The sequence below is a fragment of the Trachymyrmex septentrionalis genome, unplaced genomic scaffold (assembly GCF_001594115.1).
Source record: "Trachymyrmex septentrionalis isolate Tsep2-gDNA-1 unplaced genomic scaffold, Tsep1.0 scaffold13, whole genome shotgun sequence".
In the NCBI taxonomy this organism is placed as follows: domain Eukaryota; kingdom Metazoa; phylum Arthropoda; class Insecta; order Hymenoptera; family Formicidae; genus Trachymyrmex; species Trachymyrmex septentrionalis.
In genome coordinates this window covers 1,127,248-1,139,416 of record NW_017304438.1, presented here as the reverse complement: position 1 = coordinate 1,139,416, position 12,169 = coordinate 1,127,248, and the positions used below count along the sequence as shown (strand labels likewise).

The window sequence follows — 12,169 nt, the reverse complement described above, 5'->3', positions numbered from 1 at the left end:
TATATATATATATATATAGTACTCAATAAAAAATAGGAAATACTTGTGAAAGTAAAGATCAATTTTTAAAAAAAATATCACAGTATTCATGTGTTTGGCCGAGTTCCCGCGCCACAAGATACACAACTCGGTACTTGTGTGTCTCTTCGCGTGCGACTTATCTGTATTTTTATATTGAAGATAAAAAGTATTAAAAACCTTTGCAACTGGAAAAGATTTCTATCCATATAATGTGATGACTATTATCGCAGACCAATTACATCGATTGGGAATAGTTCATATAATAAGGCAACAACAAAATGTACAAACTATCGTTATAATTATCGTTCGAATTTTGTATTTGATTTGATTTCAATGTTTCAAATTTATCTTAAATTACTTATATCGATTGCTAACAATTCCATATTATTAGGAAATATTAAATTTTGTACTATTTGTCATTACCGTTATTAGTCAAATTATGTTTTTAATTTAATTTTTAACGTATTTATTGTACTGAAGAGGGTCAAATCTTGACCGAAATGTTTACCTATTGTTATGTTTAAATAATAATATAGAACTTATTTACATCCTTAGTTGTGGCTGTATGCTCTTTATTTATTAACCTTTGTAAATTTCTTAGCCACTTTCTAATAATTTAAAAAAATAGAAAATTTTTGAAACACTGAAAAAGCATAATTTTTAATTTACTCGGAAAATCATTGTAGATAAAAAGATTAAAAAACATTTTAAAGCTTGAAACTATTATTTTAACATGCTCTTGGCTATTTTTCAAAAAATTTTTATTTTTACAAGTATGTATCTTTACAATTACAAAGATTACGTATTTATGTCGCTCAGTAAAATTATTACATTCAACAGTCTGCAGCTCAATAAAAAAAAAATCAAAAAATGTAATACATTTACAAAAAAGTACAAAGTTTTATTTACAAAATGTTTTTTTAATATATTTTTTTTACCATTTTTTGCTTGACTAAATTACATGACTTTGAAGCTAAACCCCTACATTTCTTACAACCAATGCTGAAATTTGATGGAAAATCACTGTTTATTATAAGAAATGCAGATTTATCTTCAAAATCGCATATTTCGCTTTGTTGCTAAAATCATTTTTTGTTGTTGTAAATATTACATTTTTTGAGAAAAAATGGTTTATTGAGCTACAGTCTGTTGAGAATGTATGTAATTTTAAGAAACAATGTAATCTTTGTTAAGAGCTTTAAAATAAAAAATTTTTTTTTTTGGAAAGAAGCCAGAGACCAAAAGCATATTTATATAAGTACGAGTTTTAAGCTTTAAAACTTCTTTATATTTACCTGATTTTTCAAAGTTACCGTGATCTGTGAATTGTGCAATTTTGAGTTTTGAAAATGTTTTCTATTTTTTGTTGAGTAGTGTGTATCAAAATATTTTTTATATATTCTCTATTTTTTGTCAGGGATGCACATATAATGAGAAACATAGCTGCGTTTTGTAAACTATGTGAAACGGAAAACTATAAAAGTTGTACCCCAACGTAAAATGATTTCTTTCTTCATTTTGCCTATTTTTTCTTCATCATTTGGCCTATTGCAACTATGGTCTATTTATTTGAAGCAATATGCGAGAATGAGCAACTGTTGTGGCATCAACTATATTAAGAGATTGCAATGTAATCTTTTTAAGCTAGAATTTTTTCTCAATCTCATGTTTTATTTCAATAGTACAAACCTAAGGAAATGTTTTTGCGTATTATTTTTATTTTTTTATTTATTTTACGTATTATATAACATTTAGATAACAATTAGATAGCGAATAAACACTGTGAATAGAATTCTAGTTTACAGAAATGCTATTTCAAAATAAGAGGATATCTTTAAAGTAGAGGCATCTACTGTATTTAACAGTTTAAGTAGGTTTTAAGTTTAACATTTAACAAAATAAACAAAATAAATGGCGAAAAAGAGTCGTCGCATAATATATATAATTAAAGATAATAGTCATAGATACATAAAATAAAATAAAAATTACAACGGTGTATATTAAAATATAAAACAAACAAGTTTCGGCTGCTGGATTGAGCCCTCCTCAGATGTAAAAAGAAAATAATATAAAAGACATAAAAGAACATAAAAAAATAACATTTAACATTTAAATTGATAATAATCTTAATATTATATAATTTTTGAACATAATAATGAATTTCAGCAGATCCATTCTGAAAGGATCCTGTGAGTATCCTCTGCAAGGAGAACAGAGGTCTCACTTATTTCTCACGAAATATTATATCGACTTTTCACTAACCTCGGTTAAGCTAACCGATCATTACATGATTACCAATGTGAGAACTAAACATTTATTACATTAATTTATTACAAGAAGTGTTCTTGTAATGTGTTTCTATAACTTGTACTTCTATTAGTATTTTATATTAAAAATGGATGAAATGTTAATTTTTATATTTTGTGGATACATAAAGAAGCTATTTTATATTTACATTTGTTGTCTTTATTGTATATAAATAACATTCAATTTTTTTATTATACAGATAAATTAATATACGTCATATTATTCTCTTAAAATGGCGTTTGCATCTTTAAAAAATAATTTTGCTGTCACATATATTCATTATTATCTATATATATATACATATATAATCTTTACATTTTATTTTTTTCTTAATTTTGTTTCTTTGTTTCTACTTGCCGAAAATTTAATATAACTGAAATAATCATAATGCCATGGTGTAATTAATTTCACGATAGACTAGAGGTCTGTATTCTGTAACTCTTAACAACTGTTTATAGAATAGGTTTTTAAAATTACTTTCGATAGAGCCGCAGAGAATATCATTGTTTATCGTTCGAGTAAATGACAAGGATGATATGACATCCAGGAAACATCCAGATGGGAATCCGAACATTAAAATATATTTTAATTTCGTCAAATGACAATTGTAAATATTTTTTCGAAATAAAACAAGATAATAATTAATTTAATTTAACAACTGTTTAATTACTCCTATAATGTAAAAAAATTAAAGTAATTAAATAAGATTCAAGCTTTTAAAAATACATTACTTGAAGTTTTGATTCATATCACCTTCCCTTTTCTTTCTTTTTTACACATTATTATTTCTTGACTTCTATAATTGCTATCCTAAATGTTTGAAATTTTTTTAATTTGTAACTTGTCACTATACATTATTATTATTATTATTATATATAAAATTCAATAAACTTATCTATTCGTGATATAATACATAAAACAAGGTGTACTGCGAGACTTTTGCGCTTTTTTGCAGATAGAGCGGACTAAACTGAAACGAAAAGTCCTGTATTTTGCAATTTTCGCAATGATTAACGAGATATTAATTACTAAAATTTGTCGAATATTGGTCTTCAATTATTTTTTACTCAAACATTATCAACTTTACAGAAAAACTGCAAGAGACAAAAATTGCTTATTTTCTTATCATAAAATTCTGATAATTTTTTCAGAATTTTTCAATATCATATTTTCTCATATTGGTAAAAATAATAGTTACCAATAAGAAAATGCAGTACTAAAAAATTGATGAAAAATTCTGAAAACATTCTTAAAGCTCTATAAGAAGAAAATAAATCATTTTTGCCTCTTGCTGTTTTTCTGTAAAGTTGACAGTATTTGAGTGAAAAATTATTGAAGACCAATATCCGGCAATTTTTAGTAATTAATATCTCGTTAACTACCGTGAAAATTGCAAAATGGTAAAGAACTTTTCGACTCAGTTTAGTTCGCTCTATCTACAAAAAAAAAAGCGTTTGACAAAAGTTTCGCAGGACAACCTGTATGTATATAGTATTACGTTTTACGCGATGCAGAAAGAGATGTGTGTACGAACAGTAAAAAGAAAGAAGATAGAGCAAAAGGCAGAGGAAACGCGCGTCTTCCACAAGTATAATGTAATAGTATTTGTTTCTAATCTTCTATTGTATGTTGTATACATATGAAATCAGTAAAAATAAAACAAACGATTATGATTTTATTATTGCAAAATTTTAAATCAATCTAAAGTGATGCACAAGCACTCGCATATCAAATCCCATCTCAAAGTTAAGGTTATCATGAGATTTTGACAAGGAACATAAAAGTTAGTATCACGTATATGTGTAAAAGTGTAATACCTTATTATAAATATTCTATTGATTGTATTTTAAACCAGTAACTATGTTTATTTATTTATAGGTGCTGTCAAATTATACAATGTCATGCTTGATAAAAGAGATACTTGTCTCTTAAATAGTAATCAAAAATCATTTTTATTATTTTAAACGATAAAGACAGTTTGAAAGAAGGAACAAAATTTCTTAAACGTAGCAAAATGAAAGCACTACTTAAAATATTATATTCACTTTGTTGGAGCAATGCATATTTGATACTGGGTATATGCATGGGCCTAAGTTTTAGTCTGTTTTTGATACCAATTGACGTTGACAAACAGCATGATGTAGCAGAGTCTTTCGATCATTCCTTAAATACTTTAGGAGACATAGATCCCTATGAGCCGAGAATAAACACGGACAGTAAACCGCAACAGATACAGAAGGCAAGGAAAGCATTTGTGCGTCCTAGATATTACTCTACAGAACTTGGGATCAGAGAAAAGTTGTTTGTGGGAATTATAACAAGTCGCGAGCACTTGCACAGTAGGGATGTAGCGCTGAATAAAACAATCGCTCATATAGTAGATAAAATTCGCTACTTTATATCCATACCAGAGGGGACCAAACCAAACGTCTCTTTCCCTGGAATAGTGGGATTTACCGACACAAGGAGTATCCTGAAGCCTTTCCACGCCCTGAAATATATCGTTGACAATTATTTAGAAAGTTACGATTATTATTTTCTGACTAAAGATGTAAATTACATAAATGCAAGAAGTCTAGTGGAGTTTGTAAATAAAATAGCTGTTAGCCAGAACATTCACATGGGCGTTCAAAGCGAAATCGATACCTACTGTTCTTTAGGTAAATAATATGGATTTATAATTCAATACATTTAATTAGTTAACTAAAATTAAAATTATTTTTAGAATCCGGTATACTTTTGAGCAATTCCGTTATACGAGAAATGAAAAATAATCTGGACTGGTGTGTCAAGAATGCATATTCGGATTCAGACGACGTTAATTTTGGTCGTTGCATTCTGCATTCCACTTCTATGCCTTGCAGTAATCACATAGAGGGACGAAACTTGACGTTTGTACAGTTGAAATCCACATTTAATTTTGAGAAGGACCTTGCCCAGTTGATTGAGCAAAATGAATTCCAGAATTCAGTCTCTATATATCCTATCTACGATCATAAGCTCATTTATAAATTTAACATGTATTTTGCCGCAGTGAGTCTTCTGAAATAATAGAGCCTTAGCTATAAGTATAAAGCATCCCCAGTTTATTGTATTTTCTTTGAAGAGGAGGTAATACGATCCAAAGAAATATTAATAAAATATTAAAATTGTTATACAAATAAATATTTTTTAATGAGACTTTAAATTTATTTTTCGTTAAATTTATATAGAACGTTTATAATTTGTAGGAGTGCTTTATACTTTTGGTAAAGGCTGAACATAAATTAAAGTATTTTACAAAATATGATTTGCATATGATCTAATATGTATAGAATTTAAAAAAAAAATATATATATATATATATATTTAGCTTTATATCATAATACATTAATTTCAGATAAATTCTATTAAAGTTCACAAACAGATTAGTGATATACGTAAGATAATATCCGCGACTGCACATTTAGGCCCAGCGAATCAACGTAATATATCATGGCCCATTGGAAATCAACCTGGAAATCGACCTCTAGGACGCTTTGACGTCTTGCGCTGGTCATACTTCAATATGTCTCATATCTTCTTTGAGACTGACTTTATTAACATTCAAGAATTAAAGGGTGATACAAAAGCTGATATAGATAACGTAATAAACACAGCTGCGAACAATATTATAAGCAAACACGATAACAAACTAAGCTTCGTCAGACTACTGAACGGCTACTTAAAATTCGACGCGTCCAGAGGAATGGATTATATACTCGACTTAGTATTTAACGAAGTAGCCACAAGTAAGGAAATAAGAAAGCGAATCGAAATCTGCAAGCCGTTAGGAAAAGTAGAAATCATACCTGTACCCTACGTGACTGAAAATACAAGGATTAATATAATTATCACTATCGATCTGAGCAAAAAGCAAGATGCGGTAAATTTTATCGAACACTACTCACAAAACTGTATGGAAAAGAAATGCAAAACCTATCTTATGATGGTTAGTTTAAACACGTTAAAAAATGTGCTGTTTTTCTGATACAGTGTTATATAATAATTTTAATAAGTAATATTGTACGTTTATATATTATTTTGGTAGGTTCTCTTATATAATTCAGATTCACCATCGAAAGGCAAAGGCGATGTCTACCTCGATGTAAAAACATACATATCAATGCTGAACGAGAAATACAAAAAGGACCAATCTAAAATTACTTGGCTTTCAATACGATTACCAGTTAACGTAACTTCCGTAGATTTGGATCCAATGTTGAAAATTGCCGTAACTGACTTATGCGCGAAAAAGTTCTCATCAGAAAGTCTGGTTCTTCTCGTGGAAACAGGAACGAAATTGAAAGTAGATTATTTAAATAGAGTAAGTATGCGATTATACCTACACCAATAATAATAATAACATTACATATAATTATTTCGAATACAGTTAATTCATTATTATTCATCAGGTTCGAATGAATACTATTACTCGCTATCAAATATTCAGTCCGATTCCGTTCATCGAATATCATCCTGATATAATTTATGCGGATGAAGCAGCAACTCATGACGAAGTGGACGTCAATAGCAACTATGGCAAATATGACGAGCAAAATTATAACAATATCGCATTTTACGTTAAAGATTATAACGCAAGTATGCATTGTTGTCTTCAACTCATTTCATAAAGTCCGAATATTTTGATATATGAATAAAATTTGACGTTTTCGTTGAAACGTGTTTCAGTGCGGCAGACACTCGAGGCGAACATTCCGTTAGTGCGATCGGATAAGGATATTGCTACTCTGCTAAAACTTTCTAAACATAGCCCGGTAACTTCTTTGTTTGAAATGTACGTGTCATTTAGCGATATGCATGTGTTTCGCGCGATAGAACCAACACTGAAGATAAAATATAAAGATGTCAACTGCGATGACGCTTCCAATGACAATATTTATAAAAATTGCCTTAAATTAAGGAACAATCACTTGGGTAAACGTAGTCAGCTAGCTAGATTGATATTAGATTATCAAAGCTATCAAACATAAAGAAATGTAAATCGCAGTACGTAATCTTTACAAAGAGGAATACTATTTATTGTAATATTTACGTTATTCAGGGTAAAACGCCTTAGATCTTCGTAAAGCGAAAAATAGATGTTTACAATTATCTACGATCTAGGACAAAAATATTTAATATGTCTGTTAGATATATTTTTTATATAGATTTATATATACATGTCAATTATGAGCATTTTATTTATTCATGTATTTTATTCTCAAAAAAAAATAAATATTCATAATTATTTATATAGTGTTAGTTTATGTTTCTTTTGAATGGTAGAGCTAGGATTTCATTCTTTAGAATATTGTAAAAAAATAATTGCACCTATTACAATTACGATACAACAGTGAAGTATGTATAAAAATTTGAAGGAATTCTGATAAGTTATAAAATTGTCGATATATTATTATTAACAAAGAGATGTCACAGAACAAAAATTATACATTCGACTTCCTTGGAACACTTTTTTTTTAAGTCTACCAACGTATCATTGTTAATCACTATCCGATTCTGATTCAGATAATTGCAGATCATCATTTAGGATATCGTCCGTCACTAACAATGTAGGTGAGGCAGTTGTACCATTCAAATTACCTAAGGAAATAATATTTTTTAAATATAATTTTAAACTAACAGTTTAATTGGAGATAATTTTAATAAATTTATTTAAAAAATGATAAAAGAAAAATTATAATATATTTTCTATTCACCATTAATTCCTGTTGGCACTGAGGTTGGCACATTTTCTGTTTCGTAATCGCTACTTGAGCTATCAGAACTCGAACTGCTCGAACTGGAATCGCTCTCTAAGGTTGTCGATTTTGCAGTTGATATTGGAATTGACTGAGGAATTACGGTCTGCGTAGAGGAAAAACCAGGCATCATTGACGCTGACAACGCAAAATCATCATTGTCGGATCCGATCATTGGCAGACTGGCTAAAGTCGATTGTCCGCTCAACGATTGCATAGGCGAAGAGCTGTTATTCAAATTAATAATAATATTTACAACATATTCATTAATTTTATGGTTAAATTTGGGGAGTATCTAAGTTGACAAAACAATTAATCTACTCGCCGAGCAATTGAATGTGATTGAGTTCTTATAAATCCAGTCGATCACACATATTGTGTTCACTAGGGATACGTTCAGGAATTATGCTCAAATAATTCTGGAGATCAATCACTTAACTTTTGTCCTAGACCGGAAATGTGAAAAATAAATTTTTTTAATATACTGTGACTGTGTTCCAAAATTTACTATCAATACTGAAAATCTAGTACACATAAACTGATTTTCAATACTAGCAGTAAGTTTTGGAACACAATCCGTGTACATATATACATATATATGAGAAGAAAAATGTTCACTTTTCATGTTACTGCTCTAGAGAAAAAGTTATATGATCAATTCTCTGATGTACTTTTTTCTTATAGTATACGTAACGCAAACCTATAGTCTAAAGTTATCTGGATATAATTCCTAAACGCAGCCCAAACAAAATTGATCAGTGAGTGTTCAGTGATTTTTTAATATGATTAGTTCTTGCCTTTAGTTTTTCGTTAAATTTAAGTGTAGGAACTAATTATATTAAAGAATTTAAGCACTCACTGATCAGATTTTTCTTCTGAATGCAGCCAATTGCTTGACAAGCAGCTTCAGTTAGCTTGAATATGGTTTAATAAACATTATATGAAAGAAATAAAAAAAAAACAGTAAGAGAGATATGAAAAAAAGAATTTAAACAATAATTAAAATGTAATAAACATATGGATTTTTAAATTTTAATACAACAAAGTAATTATATAATATTCTGTTAAATAATAATTATCCTGCGAAATTTATCTTTAAGACAATTAACACACACTTGAAATCGCTTTTCTATAAACGTTCTTTGGAGTAAAATAATATAAATAATGAGATAGACAAAAAGCGAGTTCCTTGATTTGTATTATCATATATCCCATGAATTGCAAAATAAATTTTATAGTATATATTTTTTAGTAAGAGTGTGAATGTTAAATTGTCCTTCTTAATTCAAATAAATTGAGCAGGTTCATTAAAGTTTAGAAAGATATACTCTCCGAAAATTTTTCTAATAAAAATGCAATATATAAAATTTTATGCAAAGATTGCGATGCATTAGTGAGGCAAACTATTATAGAAAGAAAATTAATAACTAGAATATTTGAATATCGCAATCAAATAAAACACAACTGGTGCGGATTTATAAAATTAATAATTGTATCCAAAGCTTTTCGACATATTCTCGGCTCTTTGAGATGAACCTCTCTTTTATCTAATATAATACTCAATTATTGCTCTCATAATATTACATAATTTATCAAACTAGATGCCACTTCAGTTTTATAAATCTATCAGTAACTCAATCTTGATGGACTACTGAACTAATCTTCGAAATCTCTGTAATTTTATTGCTGAAAAAGACTTAAAAAAAAATGTACACTTTGACTTCAAATCGAAATGTACACTTTGGAATATTGTTGACATATCACCTTTCTTATAAATAAAAGTTTTTATATCATAACTTGCACCTTTTTAATCGCGTTGTCTCATTAGTCTTGATTTGCTTTATTTGTTGAATTTAAGCAATAAGTGAACAAATAAATTTTATTACAAGTAAAAATATTCAAAGGTGGCTAAACAATACAAAATATAAATAGTAAAGAGCATACAGCCACAATAGATATAAATAGATATAAAATGATATATGATATATATAATAGATATAAAATGAATAGATATCAATAGATATAAAATGAGTTATATATTTAAAAAATTTTCACAAAAAATGAAGAAGTATAAGACGTTTCGGCCAAGATTTGACCATCATCAGTACATAAAAGATGACAATTAATAAATTATTATAAACAAGAAAATTCGCAGTAGCCGGACGATGTTACAATAAAATAAAATTATTGAAAAATAGTAGTCGGAAAATGTTACAATTAAATAAGATTATTGAAAAGAAAATAATAAAATTACAAGCGCAAAGTTCGCAAAATTACAACAAGGTGAAATAGTGTTTTTCTTTTCGCTTGTTGTAAAGATTGAAAATAAGTCAAGATAGATGAGAGAAATTTTAATATTATAATACGAAGCTCTGTTATAATTCTCGCTATCTCAAAGAGCGAAATGCAAAATTCGTGTAAAAATACGGAATTTCCCAGTTCTATTAAAGAAACAAAAAAGAATTTATTTAAAAATTTTTTTAATTATATTAGTACCAAGCACTTCCAAATTCATAACAATTCACGGAAATGCAACCCTTCTATTCCTGTTAAAATTCTCCTTGTCCCAATTTTTATTAAAATTAAACTCCTGGTGACGGAAAAACGCACAACAGATATACCACGGAAGCGACGCATTAATAGCTTTATAATTGATAAACAGTTCGTAATTTAGATAATTTTCTGTAAGCATTATTTAATTCAACCCTTGATACTTTGTAAATGAAATTTTGAAATTTTATTACATTCTGTTTTGATATGTACGCGCTACAAGCTTCATTCTATCTTTTTTTTCATATCATGAATAATAAAATGGAATAAAGTTTACAACGTGTGAGCATCTGAAACGAAAGAATTACCCCTTTCCTTCAACCTATTTTAAAAATTTATTTGACAATACATACTTATTGACAGATGTATTAGGTGGACTTGATTTATCATACGGCGATGTCCGTGGCGGACTTTGTTTGGGATGTAATTGTAGCGAAGGTTCTCTCTTCTTCCCACTAATAACTTTGGTCCTCCCGTTCGCTCTGCCATATGTGGGGCTTTTTTTAACCTCGACGGGCATGGAATTATTATTGCTATTACGTTTGGGTTCCGCTCTACAAGAAACAGGAATAATGAGATTTGATAGCGCATAAAAATATGATGCAACAAATAACGAATCGCGATAAACGTACCGTGTCTTCTTAACTTGAATATTCGCAGTTAATTTTTCCAATGTAATTTCTCCGGTAGCCTTATCAAAGATTAGTACATACTCCTTGTTATAAGGTCTCTGAGAACCTTTAAACACAGTGTGAGGGGTGCCAGCTCCATCTAAATGTGGCACAGTGACCGTTATTGTATTGTCTGAACCTACGTCAACTCGGGCCACCTTGGAGTCATCGACACTCGCGGGTTTGAAGTCGTCTGGAAAAAATCGTACAATCAGATTCTGTGATCAGAAAGGAGAATAGAGATAAAAATTTGGACATAGGATGGAAAATTAATTGTTAGAAGAGATATAGAATAAGGTTGATGATATGCTTCGAAGGCTTCAATCGAGATATATTTATATTTTCATTTATAATATAAATCTTTATTTTTCTAAAAGCTAGAGTTTTTCAAATGTTTTATCTAACAAACAATTTCTGTGTAGTACATATCTGCTGTCCAGATGTTCTACTGGTGTTAATGATAGTAAGATATATTATAACTGAAAAAAACCTGTTGGATATGTGGATAAAAAGTAAAAATACAATTCTTCAGATTTAGATTTCAAACATAAAAATATTTCAATATTGAAAGTACTTTATTTTTTAAATGATAGATAAAAAAAGTAATGTGTAATAACGCTTGACACAAGTTAGTCAATGCTCAGAATTACACATCTTAGGGTATGTTCCATTTCACCCATGATATGCATATATCCTTGTTTAACATTCAGTGAACAATAAGGATAAATGATGCATCATATGCATCATGCGTGAAATACAATGCACTCTTAGACAACACAGATTTAATAATGCTAAACATAAAAATCTGATTTATAAAGGAGATATTTCAAAATCCTACTA

The 12,169-nt window shown here is 28.8% G+C and overlaps 2 protein-coding genes across 2 annotated transcripts in view; one reads left to right on the top strand and one right to left on the bottom strand.

Moving 5' to 3' along the window:
* Positions 1 to 7,471, top strand: part of LOC108756789 (chondroitin sulfate synthase 2) — a 9,721-nt gene extending 2,250 nt beyond the window's left edge. The window contains exons 3-8 of the mRNA XM_018500834.1: positions 4,463 to 4,988; positions 5,054 to 5,361; positions 5,708 to 6,298; positions 6,398 to 6,673; positions 6,762 to 6,948; positions 7,039 to 7,471. Of these exons, the coding sequence (XP_018356336.1) occupies positions 4,463 to 4,988; positions 5,054 to 5,361; positions 5,708 to 6,298; positions 6,398 to 6,673; positions 6,762 to 6,948; positions 7,039 to 7,340 (2,190 nt within the window). The 3' untranslated portion in view covers positions 7,341 to 7,471. The remainder of the gene's footprint in view (positions 1 to 4,462; positions 4,989 to 5,053; positions 5,362 to 5,707; positions 6,299 to 6,397; positions 6,674 to 6,761; positions 6,949 to 7,038) is intronic.
* Positions 7,472 to 7,771: 300 nt separating this feature from the next.
* Positions 7,772 to 12,169, bottom strand: part of LOC108756788 (ell-associated factor Eaf) — a 6,136-nt gene continuing 1,738 nt past the window's right edge. Inside the window, exons 2-5 of the mRNA XM_018500833.1 lie at positions 11,291 to 11,522; positions 11,012 to 11,212; positions 8,067 to 8,335; positions 7,772 to 7,950 (exon numbers count right to left, since the gene is read on the bottom strand). Of these exons, the coding sequence (XP_018356335.1) occupies positions 7,850 to 7,950; positions 8,067 to 8,335; positions 11,012 to 11,212; positions 11,291 to 11,522 (803 nt within the window). The 3' untranslated portion in view covers positions 7,772 to 7,849. The remainder of the gene's footprint in view (positions 7,951 to 8,066; positions 8,336 to 11,011; positions 11,213 to 11,290; positions 11,523 to 12,169) is intronic.